At 36.1% G+C, this 24,345-nt stretch overlaps 1 protein-coding gene and 1 long non-coding RNA gene across 3 annotated transcripts; one reads left to right on the plus strand and one right to left on the minus strand.

Moving 5' to 3' along the window:
* The first annotated feature begins 71 nt into the window (after nucleotides 1-71).
* Nucleotides 72-20,623, plus strand: LOC103868182. 2 transcript variants are annotated; one of them, XR_004455400.1, is made up of 3 exons: nucleotides 72-8,455; nucleotides 8,572-16,379; nucleotides 16,496-20,623. It is a non-coding gene; the product is annotated as an uncharacterized LOC103868182 (long non-coding RNA). The 2 variants fall into 2 exon arrangements; XR_004455399.1 differs by having other exon boundaries at nucleotides 196-8,455; nucleotides 8,572-20,005.
* Nucleotides 20,366-23,503, minus strand: LOC103868181 (probable 2-oxoglutarate-dependent dioxygenase AOP1). The gene is made up of 4 exons (XM_009146279.3): nucleotides 23,284-23,503; nucleotides 22,798-23,177; nucleotides 21,745-22,399; nucleotides 20,366-20,859 (listed from the first exon to the last, which is right to left on the minus strand). The coding sequence occupies exons 2-4, from the start codon at nucleotides 23,166-23,168 to the stop codon at nucleotides 20,599-20,601; spliced, it is 1,287 nt and encodes a 428-aa protein (XP_009144527.1). The 5' UTR covers nucleotides 23,169-23,177; nucleotides 23,284-23,503; the 3' UTR covers nucleotides 20,366-20,598.
* Between the last annotated feature and the right edge of the window lie 842 nt (nucleotides 23,504-24,345).

A 24,345-nucleotide genomic window follows, 5' to 3' on the forward strand; every position in this document is an offset into this window, starting at 1 on the left:
CAAAATAGCATCTTTCTAAGTTTATATCACCAAAATAGCATTTTATCTTTTGAAAAATTTAAATTTTTTTATTTTTCAAAATTTGAAATTTTATCTCCAAAACCTCACTTCTCAACTCTAAACCCTAAAACCTAAACTCTAAACCCTAAACCATAAATTCTAAACCCTAAACCCCACCCCTTGAGTGCTATTTTTGTGACTTTTGGCCTTGAGTGCTAGTTTGGGAACAAAAACTTGATTTAGTGCTATTTTGGTCTTTTTCTCTATATATTTCGTGAAAAACATATTTTGTATACCCAAGTTATTTTACATAACTATCTCCTGCCATGAGTTATTTTATATCTTACATAACCATGTTTTTTTCTATAATAATGTATCATTTAGCCGCTTTAACCAAGTGGTTTATGAGACCATCTCCTATTATGTGAACTACAATGCATCAAATCGGTAAATATAAATATATTTTTTTAAACATTACAATTTTATAAATATCTAAACAGTAAAATAATTTTGTAATAACCATTATATAATTATAAATATTAAGATATTAATTATAGAAATAATCATACAACATTAATACCATGTCTTCTACATTATATAATTCTAGAATATTTACAAAATCAAATTTGATAAATACTTTAGTAAACCATCTATTAAAACAAAAATATACAGTATCTTAAATTTATATTTATAAAAATTATTTATAATAACAATTGTTATTTAAAATAAATTTAAAAATTAGCAAAAACCTTACAAATATTTGTTTCTGTTCAACAGAAAGAAAAAAAACTACACAAATCGATAATATTAAATTAGCCAGAAAATCTCTCTAAGTCTATCAGAAGTGTCAGCACCTCAACAAATGTAACTCTTATAAAACGCCCATAACATATAATGAGAGATAGTAACTTTGGGGATTCAGGTTTTCGGATCGGGTACAAATCGGTTTCCTTTGGTGCATATTTATTCAGGTCCTAAATAATTTGACCCAACTAAATATTTGAGAAAAATTTGTTAGAGTTCAAGTCGGTTCTTTTTGGATCTGGGTCAGTTCGAGCTCATAATTCAAATACCTGTAAAATACATATAAATTAGGTACATAATGGATTTGGATCGGTTCGGGTATTTAGGACCAAAAATACTTAAACTACCCCAAAACCTGAAAAACCGAAACAAATAATACACGGAAATATTAAAATACCCAAAGAGGCTCAAAATTTTCTCCAAAATATTACCCGACGAAAAAAAAATATGCAAATTTTTATCCTAATACCCGAAATATATTTTTTTAAAATTTGAAATTTTACATAAACCCGAAACTATAACCGGAAACGCGAACCCAAATTTCTGTTAAAAAATATCTGAATACTGAAAACATATCTGAAATACACGAATATACATAGTCTACACAAAAATATTTCGGGTACTTTGGATATTCGGATTCGAACAGAGACCTGCATGTCTAAAAAATCCAATATGTATTTTGCGCTGATCCTAGACCCGAACTTGTATTTTGTGTTGGTTTCTCAACATTTGTTATACAGAAATTCAACATAAAGAATTGTTATACGTTTTTAAATAATATAATATTAAAAATGTGGTTAAGTGGTTTTAAAACACCCAAACAAACATTTTATATAGTAATTTAAACTTTATAAATATCATAAAACAACAAATTAAAATAACAACCACAAATTCACTTTCAAAACATATATAAACCACAACCTAAAAACTAAACCTAATTATGTTTATCCTATCCAAAATCTAACATTCAAAACATTAATTTCACAAATCTAACATCCAAAACCTAAATAAATCAAGCTAGAAGAGGGTGCAGATGATACATCCTTCCACCTTGCTCAAATTTTTGACATTTTTCTTCAAGTGAAACATATAACCCTCAAAAAGATACATCCATCTATACTGCACATGACCACCAAGTTCCAATTCTCTTGCGAGATAAATAGCAAGATGTTCCATAACATCAAAAAATAAAGGAGAAAATATCCTCTCAAGATTGCATTGGATCATGGCTATATTATCTTTCAAATTTTTAACACCCTCTTCAGTGACTGATCTCGTACATAAATTGCGGAAAAAAGCACTTACCCCTACATACATATAAATAAAACAAATTCCATTATAAGTATCTTTATAAGAATAATAAATTAATATGACAACCACTCTCGAATATATCATATAATTGTCGATGCATACATCTATCACCTCATACGGTAAATTAAAACCTGCTACAATTTTCTGAACCTCATAGTATGAACCCGGTGCAATATTATCCTCTTGCATAACACCTCTAACAAAATCAACAATCGCATCCATGCATTCTTCAGCCAAATTATAATCCGTCTTAATACCCATCAATCGAGTTGCAGATGATAAAAATGAATGATCATCTCTACATCCTTTGTGCAAAGATGGTCTTCCTACTTCCAACATATAAAAAATCTCCTAGCTTCTACATTGGGTTCGTCCCCTCTATAATGGATTTACCATCTGCTCAGTACCTACACCATAATCTACATTCTTTCTAGGTTCTTCTAACCTATCCACAGTATGAGGTTCGTTAGTACTACCATATTCATAACCAGTAGTTTCTCCATGAAGATACCAAACTTTATAATTAGGTGTAAACCCTTTCAGATATAAATGAGTCCAAAATCTCATTCCTTTAAACCCCTATTATTTTTGCAGGAAGAACAAGGACATCTTAACATACATATTTGCTTTTGTTGTTGTTGAACAAGTGTCATGAATTCAGTAATGTCTTTTGCGTACTCTTCTGTAAGTAAGTTGATGTTTGGATCCATATGAGGTTTATCCATCCACGAACGAAAATAATTTGAAGAAGACATGATTTTTTCGGATTTGTAGAATGAGAGAGTGAAGAGAGTGAAGGGAAAATGAAGAGTGAATGAGGTGAATGAGGCGAGCTCGTATTTATTAAAAAGATGCCGACACTTCCGACAGAAAGGTCGTCGAACATCTGTTAGAAATCTAAAAAATTAAATGGCTCTAAAACGGTCAAAAAAATGGCATCGGAATTTCGTCAGAATATTTTGTATCACTTGTCGGAAATTCGTCAAATATCCAATAATTCAAAATATTTGCAATGGTCAAAAATGTTCCTCGGAAATTTTTCGATAATTTACGACAATTTCCTGACAACTTTCAACATATTGAACCGAAAAAATGCTTGTTTAACGGTTATTTATTTCCCTTGATTTTCCGTTGATATTCCGTCGACGGTTTTTTGTTTCGTCAGAATTCCGTAGGAAAATACCGACGAATTTCCGACGACTGTCTTAATTAGCTGTTCCTCGAATTTCCGTCGGAAAACCCTCAGGATATTCCCACGATTCTTCTCTCCGTCGGGATTTCCATCGGATTTCGCCTAGTTTTCTTGTAGAGCCTGGATCAATCTGTTCCAGTTGCTTACCTTTTTCATTTTCTATGAGATCATTTTTATTTCTACTTTCCGATAGTTATTGGAAGACAATCTCTTGTTTGACAGTGTATAGTGTATACAAATCAAAAGATGTGATATTGCTCCTATTTGTCTCTTTCAGTGACAAGAACGGGTCGTTGGTAGGATTTCACTGACAATTGAAACGAAGATTCCAGAGCAGAAGTTCAGACTGGAGAGTAGCAGCTGTGTACGCCATGGGAGTCTTCAGAACACTGGTGGAAAATGTCACCATCTCACTCCATTATTGTTGATTTAAAAATAGTTTCTTGAATGGAAAAGGAAAGGAAGTTGTGTCGTCGTTGGTCCTAGACGAAGAAGATGAGAAGATGAATAAGAGATTGGGCCTAAAGTGTAGAAAGTTTATATAGGCCCGCTATTTATATATTTTTTTGGATCATATCAAGTTCTTAAGCAAGGAAGTATCAAGTATGTAGGTAAGACTTTCCCACCGAATACCTTACAGTAATGTTATTAATTTTTGTCTGCTTTTATCACTCGTCTCAATATCATAACACCGAAGTGGGATTGAAAATTACAACAGCCTATTTTATTTATATTAATAAACTCCATAAATCTCAATAGGCCTAGATCTCAATATTAATGTTTAGGTAGATGTGGCCGTATGTTCATTTATTTTGTACATACAGGACTTTCAATCAAGATATATTCAGGACTTTATTTAGATTTGTCCTTAAGTTCGCATGAACCTGAGAGCACATGCATAGCTGCATATCTATGTTTTTAGCCAGATAGTTCAGCTTTAAACTTTTCTGTAACTTGGTCACCAAAATTGTTGAGTTCGTTTTTAATGATTTAGTCACTACACCAATATCGCTCTTTCATATACATTAACATAAGTACATTTTTAATTTCCAATTGGGTTGGCATTACAGAACACAAGACGTAATATATTGAGGATATGAGTTTACACACGAAACACTAAAAGAGATTGAGGAGAGAAAGTCTGGGAACACCAAGAAGCCATAAAACGAAAAACAAGAGAAAAACACTATTAGATGGAGCAGGTCCGGCTCTGGGCTAAAGTCTGTAAAGCTTGGGCTTTACGCGCCACACATTATATATATTTTATGGGCACCAAAACTAAATAATTCTCTTAGGTGTAGTGGCATGAATTCTACTCCTTTATATCACATGTGATAATAATTGAAAGAATCTAATTGATTATGATTCCTTTATTGATGATCTTAGTTTCTTTATATTGTATTAAATGAGATAGTCATATAAATAGAGTAAATCAATTAATTTCTTTTTCCAAATCGCTGCCATTTACGAGATGCTCTTCATTTTGGCTCTTCTTTCTGCTTCTTTTATGCATTGTTCTGTTTTTCAATTTTGAGTTGAATTAAGTTGTTCTTTTTTTCTTTTCTTTTTTTTTTGGTAAAAAAATTGTTCTTGTCTACTGACAGCAAAATAAGAGATCAGCTAGTAAATTAGAGTAATCTGAAACCAAAAATATTTTCAAGTAACATGTTAAATTGTACATGAACGTTTTAGAATCATTGTTTTATCAATATGATAGATCAATATATTAGGGTTCTTGATGACTTTTTTTTTTTGGTTTTAAAAAGCTAAGCTTATTAAAACTCAATTTCATTATAGAAGTACTTTTGTTTAAGGAAGTTATTTTCATTAGAAAATGCATAATTGTTTTAATGCGCTTTAGGCACCATAGAACTCCGGACCGACACTGAGATGGAGTAAGCTTCTAATAACTAAAATAAATTAATTCTTTGTATACCAAGTGCTGCTTTTATATTTTTCTTTAATTTTTGCCAAAGAGCATCTGCTTTTATGTTTCATGGTTTCTTAGAAATATAGAAAAGAGTGATTATTCCTTTAGCTTCCTGTAAGCTAAACTTTCCACCCTGAAAAAGAAAAACAATAATAAATAGCTACAATAATGATTAAAATACATATTATTTCAGATTCAGTTTTTTTTATATATTGAGAAAATGTCAACAGCAGTATACTATTGTGATTTTTTTCTATTGGGTGTGTGCTCGCGACTGTGGATCTTCTAAAGCGGAAGCTAGGGTTCTCAGGTATTCATGGGCTTTGGACCATTTTGTGGGTCTTCCAATTACGCATTTCTTAGTTTCAAGTCCATTAGGAGTTTCCAGCTTTTTGTTTTATCTTTTTTTTTGTTTCTGCACTTTTTATATGTAATAAAAAAATCTATTTATTTTTATAAAAAAACTTTTAAAAAAGCAATAAGCAAAAAAGTCATTAAATTGTAACGTTTTTACGAAGGAACGAGAACTAACTTGAAGAAAACAATGAATTCTAACATCGCATCCTGACACTGGAGCCTGTCGAAAACTTATAATATTGTTTCTCAAGTCTGAGATAAAATAGAGGTCAGCTGATATCTTTCTTTGACATATTTACATATAAAAAGGATTGAGCCTTTCCCTTTTATATATATACGAGAATCGTCGCCAAACCTTATCTTTCTCGTGACCCTCTCATCAATTTTAGAAAGTATGCACGATTTTCAGTCATGTGGTTACTACCTCCATTGTCTAAGTACCACATATTGTCTATATCTGAGTGCGTTTCAAACTTGCTTGGTGTTCTCTTCATTGAGGTACACCACCTCATGCATCATTATCAGCTTCTTGTGTATTTGCATCATCATTCTCATGCGTTTCTTGGAGCTTAAGTAACCTACTGGAACAGTTGAACGTATAATGCCCTGTTTTGTCACATCGATAGCACACCATTTTGGATTTATCCTTTCCTTGTCTGTAACCCGAGTTTTGTTGGTTGCCGTAGCGTCCACGCCCTCTTCCTCTGTTAAGAAAACGTCCACCTTGGTTTCTACTTCTCCCCGAATGTAACTTTTTTGATACGGTGATGAGTCCATGTTAGCCTCATAAGTTTTCCTTGATCCCTTGTTTATTTTTTTTGATAAGTTTGATCCCTTGTTTATCCTCATCACAAATCATTTCCTCATAAGGTTTCAATCTTCCTACAATATCCTCAAAATGTGTTGTATTAAAGTCAAGAATTAGTTCAAGAGCAGCAATAATATATGTATGTATATATTTCTTTCGTAGTAGACTATTAAAAAACTTCTTAACGAGCTTTGATTCTTCAATATTCTCTCCCAAAGATTCTGATTTCGTGAATAACTCCAAAAGTTTACTAACAAAATCATCAATCATGTCAGGTTCTTTCATCTTCATTCTATCAAATAGTATCAATATCGGTCATAAAGATTTGTTGCATGGCGTCTTTTACTCTATTAGCTTCTACATGTCTAGCTTTTATTGCTTCCAAAACTGCTTTTGAGGTTTTGAGGTTTCTAACTTATAATATTAGTAACTCTGTCTGGATTGAAAAAGGAGAGCACTAGCCAGATCATTCTTATCTTCATCATATGTTCCTGGATTCATGATGTTCAATACTACTAACTACACGGTATGTGCTATGCGAGTGAGAGTAGCCCTCAACAGGGGCGGATGCAGCATATGAGGAGGGTGGTCAGCTGACCCCATTACTTTAAAAAAAAAATTATTGTTTTGTTTTAAGCAAAATTTGTGTTGACCCCACTAAAAAAATAATTTTGACCCAAAAAAAATAATTACTAAACACTGAAGATAAAATTTAATTATACAACTAAAATAATTATACTTTATATCATTGAAACTTTGGAGTTATATTAGTTTTAAACTCATTTTTTTGATAATTATCCAAAAATATAAAATCCCTAAATATGTTTTGTTATTTTAATCTTTAGTAATATGTTAGTTTACTCCCAAATTGTATTAGGTCCAACTAATTTACAATAGAGAAATATTATAAAACAAGTAAACATAAAAAGAAAAGAAAATATGTTCCTCTTCCTCGGGAACAGAAGATGACGGCGGACTCTTAACTCGTGCTCTATAATTATTTTTTAGTTAAATTTTTGGTTGGTTTTTTATATTTTTAGCCAATAAAACTGTTATAAAAAAGTTTTAAGCTATAAGTGTGCGTAGAGTAGAACTGCAATAATCATGTGGTTCGGTCTGAGAAGATTTTAGAGATAGAGATAGAGCTTTGTTTTTATTCGTTTTTGCTATTCTTTTCTTGAAAACTTTAAAAATACAAAACACTATAAACAAAGAAGCGGTCATTGAACGTCTTTTGTTTGAATAAATTTTTACATTCAACAGAAAATGGAGTATGCCTAAAGTACATGTAGTTTTTTGTGGTATATAAATTATATTTTTGATTTTTTTCCGACCCCGGTACAAAAATTTTCTGGCTCCGACACTGGCCCTCAAGGTGCATAAGGTATGGGAGACTATACTCCTAAATATACAAAGTAATCTTAATCCTCTTAGAAAACATTATGATAACTTATTACTCAAGCTATTTTTTAAGCTTAAGTCAACAACGCACGCATCAAAGTGGTCCTCCGAGGTTAGTGTAGGCTATGTAGCCCACTCTTTTTTTTTTTTTTTTGTCTCTTGTTCCTATTGTTAACGGTTTACAATGGTTATGTAAGAAAAAGATAGAAGCTTTCGTTGTTGTAGATGTTTGGTGGAAGAAATTTGGGTCCTTTGGTTACTGTTGCTTTCATACATTAATTAAACTCTGAAGAAGACTTATACTTAATTGTGTTTATTATTGGCCACAGCTCTCTCAAAGATTTAACCTTTGCCTACAATTAGGTTAAAAAACCCATCATTAGAGTTGATTGAATAAATGTAGGTCGCGAAACAAAAAAAAGAATCTTGAAATTCGTTACAGCAAAAAAAAAAAAAAAAAGATTCATTAAATTCGATAAGCTTTGCTTATTTCTATTCAACAAGTAAAGAGAAGACAGGAACAGAGCTCTCTTCAAACAATCAGACAAGAAACAAAAAAATGATAAAGCTTTGCTTCATGACTTCTTATGGCTACTCAATAGCTGGCCTTGGTCTTCCTTATGAGTTCAGTAACGCCGATATCATCATCAAGGTAACTTATTCATTTCGTGTGGGTTCGTGTAAAGTTACCATCTTTGATTCGCATATTTCTTTCTGAACCTTGTTGGTTCTTGTCTGATTGTGTTAATTGTTAATGTATTGATGCAGAAGAGCCAGTCTTATCTTGTGAAACACGGAACCATCTCCATGAAGAGGAAAACTAAAGAGAGAGACCTCTACAAAAGGAACCATCTCCATGCTTACGAGAGCCTTTTGTCTTTAATGATAGGCAATGATCATCAACACAAACAAACAACAATACAGAGATCAAGCAGAGAGATATCAGAGATTCTTACTCAGTTTTCTATCACCGCCGCCGGAGCTGGAATCGCTGTGCTGTTCTCAGTTGTCTATAGGCTTGCTTCAAGGCGTGTACCCTTCTGCGCAAACAAGTTTGTAGACACTGGACTTGGTTTCAGTTTGGTATTACTGTCATGGGCTGTAAATATACTCAGAGAGGTGATTAGGAAAGCAAACAAGCAATGCTCAAGTTTGAAGGGAGATGAAATCATAAAGAATGTGGAGAGAGGCATCAAGGAAGTTTACTTCAGAGCTGCCACTGTAATCATAGTGTTTACCTTTAGGTTTGCTTGTTGAGTTGCTCACAAGTTTTGTAAGAATCTCTTCCATTGATTTTATGAAAATAAAATATCATCTCTGATTATTTTAGCTAAATAAAATAGAAATTCGGAATAATTCAATATCAAAAATACTAAACAATGCAGTGAGAATATGAAGTGTCTCTTTTTAAGGTTTTCACAGTCTCTCTTTGTTATTTGATCTAAATAGTTGAAATATGAAGGGTCGGAGCTTGCGAGCAGCGACTAGCAGGGCTAAGGCCAACCTCTCAAGATGGCTATAGCGGGTTTCCGCATCCAGGAGAGCCTTGCTTGCGTAATAGACTGGTAGTTTGTGAACACTGTCCAATTTTGCCTTCACTTCATCCATATGATCATTCCCAAAGATGGTGGCAGATTTCTTCTTCTTAAAGTCAGTGTTCTTGGTGCTGCTACTACATGCTAGGTTCTCAATACCTTCACTGCCTCCTCTGGATTTCTGGTGTTGAAGTTTCTATTGCTGGAAGCATCAAGAGCCATCTGGTACTGCACCGCGATGCCTCTGTAGAAAGTACTGAGCAACTGTACTTCATTAAATCCATGGTGTGGACAGTCTCCCTGATAAGACTTGAATCTGATCCAGGAGCTTTTGAATGACTCTGGACGCTCCTGAGTAAATGTAGCAATCTTGCTCCTCAAGTCTTCAGCACGCGCTTCATCGAAGAAGTTGCATAAGAATGCATTCTTGGTTGCGCCCCAGGATGTCAGAGATCGTGGTGGTAACTCCTCAAGCCAATGCGAAGCATCTCCAGCAAGTGAGTACTTGAAGAGCTTGCATAGGAGGTAGTCTTCAGAGACTCCCTCGACTTTAATAGCAGATATAAGATCCTCGAACCTCTCCATATGGTCCATAGGATGCTCGTGAGATAACCCATAGTAGGGTGTCTGTCCCACGAGTGTGTAGTACTGTGGCTTTAACTCGAAATCCCTCTAAATAGTGGGAGGACGAATGGCTGACTGGTTGGTGTAGAACTGATTTGGATGGTTGTAGTCAGCCAACGTTCTGGTTCGAGCAGCCTCATCTACAGGTAGAGTAGCGCATGTAGCATCAGTATCGGACTCAGGGATTGCAGCCCCCTGAGCATTAATCCTCTGACCTGCTGCATTACGCAGATAACCCTCCTGGTCATGCAGGTTTCCTCTATCATCTCGTACAAGTATCAAAGTAGCAACCATGTCTCGCGGCTCAGTATCGATCGATGTTCGGACTGAAGTATCGATCAATGTCGGATGGAAGATGTCAGTCGACGGAATATGAGTGTCTTATGTCGATAGTGGTGAGCGAGTGTCGATCGATGGGACTAGTGTCTGGGTCGACGGTGGTTAACAGAAATCGATCGATGAACAGGGGGTGTTATCGATCGATAAGGACGTGCTTCTTTGCGGATTGAACGCTCCAAGCTTGCAGGATCTGGGGAGAATAGTAGTTAAGTTTCCTTGTTGCTTCTACTACTGCTGGGCATGTACCTGAAAATCCAAGAATAGATTTTATGTCAGAAACTTAACAAAAATTAAAACAGTAGGCGATCAAAGCTCCCCGGCAACGGCGCTAAATTTGGTATCACTAAAATTACCCTAAGGAGTGATTTATACTCTTTCAAATAAGAGGTCGAGTTGTAGTACTTAGATATCGAATTGACAGGGAGCTAGGGAACTTATTGGATCTAATATGATTTGTTAAGTAGGAAGTTTTCAAGATTTAAAATGTAAATTTGCAGTTTTGGTTGAGCAAGTAATTGCTCGATTGATTGGTTGAGGTTTTTGGTGCTTAAAAGGAAATAACTAGACTTAGAGATTCTATTCTGATAACTTGGAATTATAATCGTACAGATGCCTAATGAGCTGCATGCATGATAATGTAAAGCTCAACTATCAATTCAACAAGTCCATCAGCTATCGCATGTTTGAACTTGTCTATTAACTAGATCTAATAACCCAAACAAATGTGTTCGATCAATAGAAGTGTCGATCGATGATCCTATAGGGATGTCGATTGATACACCTTTTGCTCCGTCGATCGATTATCCAATATGAATATCGATCGACGCGCTTCTACTTAAGCTTTATGTGCGGGTTGAATAATGTTTTACTAAGCTCACTAGATCAGCTCTCGCCTTACTCTTAGCAAGAAACTTAGCTCAGTTAGAATGTTTTCAGGATGAGAATGAAGCTCTCGCTTTTATCTATTAATCCTAGGGCAAGTTCTAGGTAGCTAATCTAGAAACATACATTAATGAACAATCCTAATGACAATTACCACAACTCAGCAATCTATAGTTGGGGCTAATCCCTCATAACCTATTTAAACCCTAAATCTAACAGTGAAACTACTCAGACATGGCCAAGCAATTCATGAAAGCAATTATGTTAGAAAACTTCATTGAATAGTAAAATAGATATTAATAGAGTTCCAATCACAAATTATAACTTTGGATCTTCTCTCCAATCTATCACAATCCTAAAACCTTTTTCTGAAAGTAATAAAAATAAAAACACAGAAAAGCACCCCTTTGCCTCTAACATGGTGGCAAAGCTTATATAGTTAGGTTAAAACTCGTCAGGGGTAATCTTGTAAATTGGTGAAGATTTGGGCTTCAAGTCGGCTGTGACCAAACCGGCTTTCTGCGCGCTTCGCTGTCGATCGATGTTCAGGTGTGAACATCGATCGATATTCCTCCTCCAAAATCGACCGATGGTCGAGCTCGATGGTCATCTCGGGTGCTTGCTCCAAATATCTCCAAAATGTGCTAAAATCATCATTTATTTCCAAATCACTTTTGATCTTATAAATATAATAAATACTCTATAATATAATAATAGATAGTAAAAACACCTATAAACCATGGATGAAAATGAGTCAAATCCATGGTCTATCAACTAATCAAAGCTCTCATTGAGTTAGATCAGGGGAAATAGATCTATCAAAACGACGGCGATTCAAGATGTTTGGCTGATACTTGTGATATTGCCACTTAGTCTTCTCCTTCCTGTTGTCTCGGGTCGTTCTCCAAATCTGGGTTTGATGCTTACTGGGATTCAATCAGCAGTAGGAGAGAATGAAGTCGACAGGTATGGAACATGGTCCAGAAAGTTGCTTGAAAAAAATCATCTTTGCGATGTTCAGACACATCATCTCTCGACTCTTGACTACGCGGCGGAGAGTGAGCATCAGATGTTTCTAGCGAAGATGTCCCCATAGCCAAAGGCTATCTAAGCATTATCCATCCCTTGGCTTATGTTCTTCCTTAAGGTGTTATCCAGTTGATTCGAACGGTCACGAAGATGAGTGGTAGAGAGTAACCATGATCATCCTGTGAAGCTCCATTTCTCAGATGGGTCTACTGTGTTTGCAGATCATGTTACTTCACTTTCTCTTTAGGTGTGCTTGAGACAAGATTGAGAGTAATGATGGAGGAGGACGGTTGCCTGATTTCAAATCAGATGCTATCAAGAGGTTCATTGTTTTCTTTCCTCAATAAAAACATTCTTCTGCGTTTTTCATAACTTGCATATCTATCTATTAATCATTTTCTATGCCATTTCTGCTACACTTCTGATATACCATGGATTTGATCCATTTTCACCCATGGTATATAAGTATTTTACTATCTATATACTATATATTCTACCCTATTAGGTATGTTTTCAGGTTCAGAAGTATCTTGGAGTAAAATGATGATTATGGAGCATTTAGGAGCTTAAATGAGTATTCATCTGAGCTGTCCATTAGAGGTCGATACAAAGAAGACATAATCAATCGATGCACATCCAGTGTCGTCGATCGATACATAAGAGAAGCCTCGACAATTGAAGATTAAGATCGATCGATGTACATCTTGTACCATCGCTCGATGTCGAGACGCGGAAGCACAACTTGGTTCCAGTCGACTTTAAACCCAAGACTTCAACAAATTACAAGATTACCTCTGACGAGTTTTTAAACTAATAGATATATACTTGCCTAAGTGTTAGGAGGCAAGAGAGCTTTTGGCCACCTTTGTATTATTATTTTTAGCAGAGAGTTTTAGGAGAGAAGATCATTGAGAGATTTGTGATTGGAACTCCATTGATTCATCTATTCTATTCTATGCAGTTTTTATTTATATTTTGTGTCATGAATTTCTTAGCTATGTCTGAGTAGTTTACTTGTTAGATTCAGGGTTCAAATAGGTTAGACGGATTAGCCCCAACTATAGATTGCTAGGTTGTGGTATTCATTGATTGATTGTTCTTAATGCTTGTTCTAGAGTAGCTACCTAGAATATTAAATCTAGGAATCTGCATGAGTCAAGCATCCTTGACCATCCAGTCCTTAACATAATCTGTCATACTAGACAACTGGAAAAAGGCTACCGCTGAACTAGAAAGCTAGTGAACATTATCAACTTACTGTCTTCTGACAATCGATCGATATTTGTGAAAGGTGTATCGATCGATATCCATATAGGACCATCGATCGATACTTTCTTGTGATCAATATACGACAGTTGAGATCCAAGATCTAGTTAGTTAACCAGTGAAACATTGACATTGCTGATCACTGTATCTAAGAGGTTGAGCTCTAATATATCATGCATGCAACTGATAGACATCTACAGGATTATAATCTCCAACACCTGAATAGAAACCATGCATCTAATAACTTTCCAATAAGTTACACCCCCAAATCATCTTGTTAGTCGAGCAATAGACTTGCTCAATTAGGATTGCTATTTACTTTAAAACCGTAAAACAATAAACACTTAGAATTAATTAATTACTAGATTTAATAGGTTCCTAGCTCCTTGTGGATTCGATCCCTAAGTACTACAATTGAACCCTTATTTGAGAGAGTAATTCACTCTTTAGGGTTATTTTAGCGGTATCAACTTCATTTTCACGTACGTGGTCGGAGCTAGAGAACAGAGGTAGCAAATACAAATAGAAAAGGAACCTGATAGCCTAACTTCTTGAATGGCGTTGACTGTCTTTACGATTTATTATGTCCACCTCGAATGTCTCAGTTCCACGGTAATTTCTTAACTCTTTACTGTGAGATAGACCATGTTCGGTGGCTATTTGTTTGGTTGTTTTACTGGCTGTTTTCAATTTCCTCTAGCATGTCAAGAAATGGTTTTCGCCTAGCCTCACAGATTGTTTTATTGAAAGATTCATTGAGTTTGTTCAGATTATCACTGCAACATGATCCAACCTTTTAGAAAGCCCGCGACCAAGTGTGAGGATTGGTGACTTGAAGGGTTTGATGCGCCACTGCATTGTACCTCTTAAGCTCATTCATTTTCTCTTGAAAGTCTCCAAAAGTGTAATTGCGAGGTATTTTCCAGAATAATCTCTCTGGCTGTGGATCATGGCTGTCTCTCTTCCACTTTCCAAGAATGTGTCTTGCACACATTTGATGTTCTGCATTAGGAAGCTCTAGATGAACAACTTTTATTAAACCCTTCAAAACAACGAGAACAACACATTAATAGCCTTATTATTTTGCTGTTAAACAAGAACAACGCGGATAACACAATATATAGCTTTACCTTTTGCTTGTCAGATGTGATTGTCAAGTTGCTTCCATCACAAAGATCCAAATCTCTCTTAAGATGATTGACAAACCATTGCCAGTTAACAGTCCAAGCGATTGGCACAATTCGATTATCTCCATCTCTTCCAACAGCAAGCAATTGGCCCCTTACATCTCATTTTAGAAAAGCTCCATCAAGACCTATAGTTAGCCTAAGAGTGGACTTCCAAGCTGCTCGATGTGCTTCAAAACATACATAGAAGCGATCAAACCTTTGCTTACTTCTTGGTGTTGCTCCTGGAATGGTAATTATATTTGTAAGGGTGTCTAGATTAGCCTTACGAAGCTCGGCTTCATAATCCCAAATGCGTGAAAAATGACTCTCATGGCTTGCTCGTCTTTCCATAGTTACTTTAGTCTTCGCCTTTCGACATTGCTCATCAGTTACTGTCAACTTTTAGGTCAGTTTGAACTTCACCAATCTCTACAGCCGTAAGCTTTGGGTTCAACCTCAATCTTTCAGAAAACAAATGAGCAATAGATGAACTCTTCAACATTTTGGATTAACCAAACCTTACACAAGCATGCTCATTGATATAGACCTTTATCTGCAGCTTATGCTTCCTCTTTTCATATGAGCAGTACACTCTCCAAGGACATCATCGGGTACAGGTTCACGCTGCTCTTTGTGACCCTCAATCTTGTTGCTTTTAACCACAAGTGGAGGTTCGGATTCTCGATCTTGTTGACGATGGACAGGTAGCTTTTTTCCTTCTCATATTGTTCATATCAGACTTGATTTGGCTTCTGAAGCAAACATAGAGAATAGATAGGTGAGAAATCGATTTATGGGTTAGAGTTCTTCTGATTTTGATTTTGGGAATTGAGTTACGTGTTTCTAATTTTTAAAACGCATTGTTTCTATTGTCGTGAACAGTAAACATAAACAGAAAACGGCTAACTAACGATATTTATCTTTGACTAAACTCATACCTAAATTGGCTAGGTCAAAACAAGTTTGATATTTTTTTAGATTAATGAAAAGTCTGTATTTTTTGGCAAATTTGAGTAAGTTCGGTATTTAAATACATATTTTCTCTCATTTTTATTGCCATTTTGAACATTAGGAACACATATTTCATATTAAATATATATATATATATATATATATATTTCAAAAATAGCAAACTTGAGACTTGAGAGTGAAAACAGAGCAATAATTATAAAATTCCCATGCAAATAGGTCATTAGTTAACACATTACAAGGAAACTTAGTTACAGAAGTTGAAATAATCTTATCTTACTCACTCTTCATCACTCTCCATTGATCTTGAAACACTATTGATATACAAATGGATGTGTTCTTCGAGACTCAGAGAGGCTCAAAATTCTCCATTGAAGTGGGTTACTGAAGGGCCCCAACCCGGCTGCCTAAGCCGCGGTCGATGTCCTTCGTCCCTCAGACCACATACTGGTGAACCTCCTAATTTTAGCCATACTTCTATAAGTTCGCCCTTAGGCGATGGCTACCTTAGACCTTAGCTAGGGACTTTCATAACATTGGATCTCAATCCAACCATACACTTAACCGGTTTAATCATATATGCTCTAGTTAGCTCAACTAACTAGCCTTCAGCTTAGAGATCAGTTCTTAACTCGGTTCAAGTCTAACTATCTGAGGTTCCATTCCCCTAATCCATTCTATCTAGAACTAAGCAAGAGTTACTTGATCATACCTTTGCCACATTCACGGAGCTTGTTAGCTCATTGTCTCAGCTGACTTAGCTGTTTAGCTTGCTCATCCAGCTAGCTGAGCTGAACCACTTTACTTGAGGTTCCATCTACTCTCTTCCAGCTGATAGAGCTAAGAGATAGCTTCGACCAGCTCCCTGTCTACTCACAGCTCTCTTATTCCTGCATAAACTCTTCCTTTTAGTACTTAGTCATTCAGCCAACCATCCCCACAGACCAAGCACCTTTGGGAAGTCTTCAGCTACAAAAACAACCTCAAACAAACATGCTCCATAAATTAATTAAAATTCATAACTCATGATAAATCCCAACTAAGATATTCCCATAATCAGAATCCAATGTATCGACCCGGATCATATGGATCCTGATCATGAACGGCCCGGCTATGTCAAGGACTTCATTCCAGAATCGGCCCAAGGCCTTAGTTCATTGCCTCCATGTCTTAAGCGTATGCTCTCCTGGAGCCAAGTCCTCTTATGGACTAATAATGCCCATCAGATCCTAAGTCAATCAACCAAACACCCCACATGACTCAGAACTGATGAGTCTTCACACTTACCTAACCGGCCATGGAACCATGTCCCAATGAACCCGATTGATCTTGCTCTTACAACCGGTGTGTCCTTTGATCCATCAGATCAGACACCTTGATCCATCACCTATGGATCAGGTCGTCCATCCTTGCCCAAGACCAGATCACACACGACTTTCCTTGGATAAACACACCCGGCTCCATACTTGTGGTCCATGCCAATTAGTACTGGCCTTACTCGCCTCCACGGCTTGCTGCTGGTTCCAAACGAATCGGACCTTGCACTCCACATGGTTCCTCATATACTAGGACCCCCATGTGTCTCCTCCATGAGTCGGATCATTGATTCACACAATGATCAGAATCAACACACACCATGATCCACCATTGATCACTATCCAATGAGTGGCACTCTAATTCCATCCCACATGGATGAGTTAGATCAACTAAGCTCCGCCCTTCTCTCAGGGTCCTGGATCCTTAGTGTACATCACAACATATGGTCTTCAAGGGGCGTACCATACTTGGCCTTAACCGCACCACAAAAGACAGAAATATGAACTGAAAAGTAATTATAAAATTGGTTATCTTATACATGATCTGTCTAGATCATGTGCCTTCTTTATCCTTTATGTGAATGGACATGATCCTACAATCCACGCCTTTTTCAAGCCCTTATCATATACTTCCAGTATTGAAAGATCCATATAAGGGTCGCTCATCTCTTCCCTTGAACTTCCATGAAATCAGTTTCTACACTGCATCCACCTTTGAAGATGTTCATGCCATTGAGAGTGAAGTCCGGCCTTCTTCCTACTCTCCTGGATATTTGTGTGTATCTCCAATACATAGAGGAAGCCTAGGATGTGATCATCCATGATAAAACACCATCACAGGGTCGTTCCCAACTCCCATGAAACTGCCTTCCCACGCACCTCTCCCCTTAAGACTATCTTGGCCATAGGAAGTGAAATCCGGCCATCCCACTTTTTCCCTGAATTTTTGCGTGTGTTCTTAGTCCCTGGAGGATGTTTTGGGTGTTATTAAAATGAATCAAAACCCATCAAAGGGTCGTTCATAACCTCCCCTTTGATCTCTCCAAAAACTGCCTCTTTATGGCCTTCAAACCACTCTTGGTTTTGGATGTTGAATCCGACCAACTCTCTGTCTTTTTTCTGTTTTTCTTTGTGTTTCAGGGTGTAGGAGGAAGCCCTGGCGTACCTGCAAAGCCACGGAACCATCCTCCTTCTATAGGAGAAAGGGTGGTTACTTTTCTAAACATTGCATCCCTTCTGTTTAGGGAAAATTTCCCGGTATCATTTCCTCCAGCCTCCAGGCAGGACCTAGACCCTCGGGTCCCCGATAAAGAAAAGCTCCAGGTCCCCGCTAGAAGGAACCTTGAGTTCGGTCCCTGGAACCGAGCTCCATTCCAAGAAATGGAAACTTCCGATAAGGAGGAAGACCGAATCGGGTTTAGGGTTAAGTCCAGTATTACGGTGTCTCTCATTTTCATCGTCTCCCTCTTCTCTCCGGAAGGCGATTTTCAACCCAACCGGTCTGTTCTCGCTCAATCCACACCGCTCTGTCCTTATATAAAAACCTTCTCTGCCGCTTCCAATCAAAACCAGGTATGTGTTCCTCCTATGTCCTCCGTTTTGAGAGTTAGATGAATTTTTTGTCATTCTCGATCAATCTCCTCTGTTTTGGGGATTGGTTGGATTATCATTCTCGATCAAACCTTTTCCGCCGCTTCCAAAACCTTTTTTTCCTTTTTTCTTTTTAAATGGCATCTTCATCACATTACCATTACCACCAAGATGATGATGATGCTAATTTTAAAACTCCCTTTGAAGAATTTTTTGAAAACGTTACTCTTATTCCAGAACCGAGAAAGAGAAAAAAAGCGTATTTTTATCGAGAGAAATCGAGAAGAAGGCCACGATAAACTCTGGCATGATTATTTTAGTGAAACTCTAACATATCCTCACTATTTATTTCAACGACGGTTCCGAATGAACAAGCATTTGTTCATGCGTATAGTGCATCTTCTCTCTACATAAGTTAAGTATTTTCAACCAACAGAAGATGCAGTCGGACGGTCTAGTCTATCACCGCTCCAAAAATGCACTGCAGCAATTCGTCAATTGGTTTATGGTGGTGGAGCTGATACAGTGGACGAATATGTTCGACTTGGTGAAACAACGGCTCAAAAATGTCTGCACAACTTTACCGCCGCTATAATCCACTTGTTTGGCGATGAATACCTAAGACGTGCCACACCGGAGGATCTTGAGAGACTACTCTATATTAGAGAACAACGTGGATTTTCCGGAATGGTTGGAAGCATTTATTGTATGCATTGGGGGTGGAAGAATTTCTCTACCGCTTGGAAATGAATGTATTCACTAGAAACCGATAAACCAACAATTGTGTTAGAGGCGGTAGCTTCGTCTGACCTCTGGACATGGCACGCGTTTTTTGAGCCCTAGGTACCATGAACGATCTTAATATACTTGATCGATCACCTATTTTTGATGATATTATTAATGGAATAGCTCCACAAGTGAACTTCTATGTCAACGGAAGGGAGTATCATTTGGCTTACTATCTCACAGATGGGATTTATCCAAAATGGGCGACTTTTATTCAATCTATCTGGCTACCACAGGGTCCAAAAATTTTATTATTTGCTAAAACCCAAGAATATGTGTGAAAAGATGTAGAACATGCCTTTGGAGTCCTGCAAGCTAGATTTGCCGTTGTTAAAAATCCTTCTAATTTATGGGATAAAAATAAAATAGCAAATATTATGAGAGCATGTATCATACTCCATAATATGATTGTCGAAGATGAACGTGATTCATACACTCGGTATGACGTTTCAGAATTTCAACAAGGTGAGGGTGCTGATCTTACATATTCCGTCGATATGCCTACAAATCTCGGCAATGCAATTGATCGTCGAACAAGAGTTCGGGATAAACAAGCCCATCAACAATTAAAAGATTATTTGATTGAAAACATATGGGCTAAATTTGGACATCTTCCAAATAACATATACTTTATATGTTTTTATGAATTGAATAAAATGTTTCTGATGTTTGTAATTTTATTTTTTTTGCATCTTTGTAATTTTCTTATGTTTTCAATTTTAATATATGTTTTATTTTAAACTTATTTTTATATGTCATTACTTATTAAAATAAACAATTAATTTACTAAGATACAACTAAAAGTCCTAGCAATAATCTAAATTTTAGAGGTTGTGTCTTACCATTATATCTTAACATAAAAATAATACTAAAATAAGCTAAGAACTCAAAATAAAGTCCTAGCAATAATCTTGCTCTTATAATCTAGCCAATTCAGTTATGGCATTTTGCTACCCAGCAATTCCAAAGGAAAGCGGGGCCACCCTCGATTAAATTCCATGACGCTATCCATTTTTATAAAATGAGCATAGTAAATCTTCATGAAAGCAACATATCCCTAGTTATTAAGTCGTGCCACGACAATAAACAATAATTTTATTACATTATTGACATGTGCATGTGGCACATGTACTTTATTGATTTTCATACAATAGAAAGACGCACATCACTGCTTATCACACAAACATAACTCAACTAGTCAAAACCCCTTATTTAGTAGTACAACATAGTTCTTGATATTATTTGAATCTTAAAACTATCAAAATATTCTTGAAACTCCCGTAACCAAGCTCATGCTTCAGAGACGGCGCAATAAGCATGAAGAGTAGAACGAGCTCTACGACCACCCTCAGTGTGATAGAAACTCATCAAGTCAACATAAGTGAATGGTTTGAAGACTCGTGGATGCTTTTCGTCCACAAGTTCTTTTGGTGGTTCTATGATGTAGCCTGCGTTTGGAGTCGAGAACAATGCTATTGAATATCTTGTCTTCTTTTTCTCTGTTACTCTCACTCGATGAAAAGGACGAAATAGTCTACCATTCATAAGTGCCTGCAAACAAAAAGACAAAAACATCACCAAGTAAATCACTGTTACTTTTATTTTTGTCAAGAGCAAGGTCATGATCAGAAGAAAAAAAACATATGATGTAAGCCAAGACATGCGCTTGTAGTGAAAAGTGATAAGAGCAAATAAAACATCAGTTGCTATAAGATTTGGTTGGTCCCCTAACACTCGTGACTAGTGAGAGTGAACAAGAGCAAATAGAATCATAAGACATTTGTTTGTAGAGAGAGGAATTGGTTGGTCACCTTAGTGGAAAGTGAATTGAACCTTTTTCTCCGCTAGTTTTTTTTTTCTTTTAGTTTTTTCTTCCTCGACTTCTAATTTTAAAAGATGGGTTACTTTCTATTATTCCAACACGTTTTCTGTCTCAATTTAGTTCTGGTAGATAGCCTATGTAATCATGCACAACCATATCAAAAACCTTAAAACTTTTGAAGAGATCACAAATCATACTTACCAAAAAGGAAAAAGAGATCACAGATCATCAACGTTTACGAAGCAAATACTCAATAAAAAAACATCAAAAGTTATAAGGTGGATTTACTTTTGTAACTATCACATATCAGTATATATATATATATATATATATATATATATATATATATATATATATATATATATATATGTATATATATATATAGTCTCTGAATTTTCATAGTTTGAAATAATACTATGAAACAGTAAAAAAAAATTCGTTTGGGTTTAGGTTTTTGAATATAAAAGTAAAAGTTCTTAGTTTTCATTCAAAGGAAAAGAATATAAAAGTAAATTATGAAATATTTATGCTATAAAATCATGAATATAATGAGGAGCGGTTAATATTTTACATGTGCATGTCATCTCATAAAAAGAAAGAAGAAGTTAACTTACATATACAGAATCTCCAGCCATAACAACGAAAGAGTTATGAGATGGTTTCAGTCTGATCCACTTTTCATCTTTGGTTAACACCTCCAAACCTTCAATCTCATATTGATAAAGCACAGTGAAAAGATTTTTATCAGTATGAGAAGGTAAACCCAATTTCTTCTCCTCATCATCAGCACCACCATTAGCTGTAACACTATCACCAACACCAGCACTACTGAGAGTACCAGTATTAGCATTGGCATCAGCATTAGCATTAACATTGGTACTAACGTCGGCTTTAGACTCAACACTAGCAAAATCACTAGTTTTAGCATCAACATCAGCACCAATGTCGCCATTAGCCGTAGCACCAATATTGGCGTCATCATTAATATGAACATTAGCAATACCACTAGCAATATCACTAGTATCAGCAACAACATTGGCATTATCACTAGCACCAGCATCATTAGAACCATCACCAGCATCATTAGCACCCGCTGCAACATTAGTATCAACATCAGGAGGTGCTATATACTTCATCAGTCGCAGACGGTAATTCGTTGACTTGAGGTGTTCATCAAAGTACTTCTCTATCCCAAAGCTCTCCATAACCATTCTTCTCACCATTACATCCAATTCTGCTAGCTTCTCTGAAAACTTCTGGATTGTTTCGCTGTTTTCAACAAAAAGAAATTTCTTTAAACATTTTAATAAAAAAGAGAAGAACAAAACAAAAACAAAACGCGTGAACGTATTATGTAAGAAACAAATATTCTTGTTTTATATAGAAGCAATTAACAAAAACTTACGAACAATATATTTGATAAAGAAATCAACAGGGTTTACGAACAAGTTACTTTGTGAAGCAATCCTTGTGTTTTAAAATTGGCCTACGCAGTTTATGCACAAATCAGACATACACTATGAAACGATTTTCTCTGTTGATTGTTAAAAATATCTGTCTAGATGGTATGTTGCCTATGCACTAATCTCATTTAAATCACATAATTACCGCTTAGCGATTTCTTGCACATTGAGCAATATCGTGCTGTTCACATAACATAACCTTACCTGATACTCTTGTTACCCTCAAAATCAGGGCGTAGCAGTTGAGTAAATTCGTTAACTTTCTCCAAAACCTCGGCATCCTGGATCCCCAAACTCTCGGAAAGACCATTATGAGTCGAGTATCCAGTGTAGGGTTTTGGAGACACGTTCCTCCGTTTAGCCTCAACTGGTAACTCGAAAAGCTCTTTCATGGCTTCCAAAACCGATTGCTTTAGCTCCTCTGACACTCTATCATATGACACCTCGAAAGCTCCGTAGTCTTCAAGAGCTTTACGGACATCATTCCTCACTTCAACCCACTTCTCACTTCCTGGTTTTAGGGTTTGGTCCGAGAGATAGATCACTGGAAGTTGGGGAGTACTGTCTGAACCCATTCTTCTTTCCTTTGGTGCAAATCCAAAAATACATTTACAAATGTTAACCAAACTTTTTTAGCTAGATTTTTAATTATAACAAAAAAAAAACATTCAAAACTCATAAGAAAATTACCGTTGGAGTTTTCTTGATTCTAAGAGACAAAGTTGGTTTTTCTTTGCTTAAGGGATCTTCGCTTCCGTGCTGAAAAAGTAAGTGGTGGAATGCCCTATTTATACAGAACTTTTATACACAATTAACCACATGATGCTTTTCAGTTTATTTTGGCGCTGTCTTTAGAGAAACACGTGGGTTTAATATGTACTATATTCAAAGGGAGGAAAGTTGGTGAATTTATCACAAAAACATACATCTTTTCTATAAGTTGGTGAAACGTTTCCATCTCCTTTATTCTCAATACATTGCGTTATTCTTATAGTATTGAACAACAACTCAGTGACTAACCTTACCTATCTGTTTCAGGCTTTGAATTTCAATAGTTTTCAACATGGCCTTTTAGTTTGGAACTTTTTAATATGAGAAAAAAAAAAGAAAGGAAAATAGTCTCGGTGAAAAGAGGTTTTGAGGAAGAGACCCATGCAACATAAGTTTTTTTGTTGTTTTCCATTGAATATTGGTTTCAAAACTATCTTTAGGGAACTAAATTTCTGATAAAATGGAGCAAGAATTTACATTGTAAACTCTAAACTTTCAAAGTCTTATACCTTAGCTAACTAACTATTCATGTAACCCTAGTTACATGATAACCAGTGTAAAGATTTGACGTGATTTCGTGCTATTATTACCATTTGAATTATGTGGCCAGAGATTGGTTTGTGTGAAGCAAAGCAATAATGTTGAGAAAAAAGGAAAAATGGCCCATTGTTAAAGCAAGATCCTTTTGATTGATTCCTGTTGGATCCAACTATTCATCTAGGTACTTAGGAGCAGAAAGCTGTCGTTTTTACGGCACCCACACGTCGACTTTGGAATGTTTCGATCGGGAGACTTCGCTGTAAGTAAGACTGGAGGTGGAAGATGATAACTTGATGAATAAACTTCGACGGTTTAGATAGTTAATCATCACAAGCTCTGTTTTATTTTTCAAAGAAATTCGAGAACGAGATGAACATTTTTACTGATAATTAGCTCTAGCTTATTGTTGACTAGAGCGTTACGCATGCGTAGGATATTGCA

This window comes from Brassica rapa, chromosome A02 (assembly GCF_000309985.2).
Source record: "Brassica rapa cultivar Chiifu-401-42 chromosome A02, CAAS_Brap_v3.01, whole genome shotgun sequence".
Taxonomy (NCBI): Eukaryota; Viridiplantae; Streptophyta; class Magnoliopsida; order Brassicales; family Brassicaceae; genus Brassica; species Brassica rapa.

Excerpts from the sequence above, each read along its gene's own strand:
- LOC103868181 (XM_009146279.3), bottom strand. The coding sequence starts at position 23,168 with ATGGGTTCAGACAGTACTCCCCAACTTCCAGTGATCTATCTCTCGGAC. Across the intron at positions 22,400-22,797 it reads GAGGGTAACAAGAGTATCAG|CGAAACAATCCAGAAGTTTT; the intron begins GTAAGGTTATGT and ends TGTTGAAAACAG. Across the intron at positions 20,860-21,744 it reads TGGCTGGAGATTCTGTATAT|GCACTTATGAATGGTAGACT; the intron begins GTAAGTTAACTT and ends TTTTGTTTGCAG.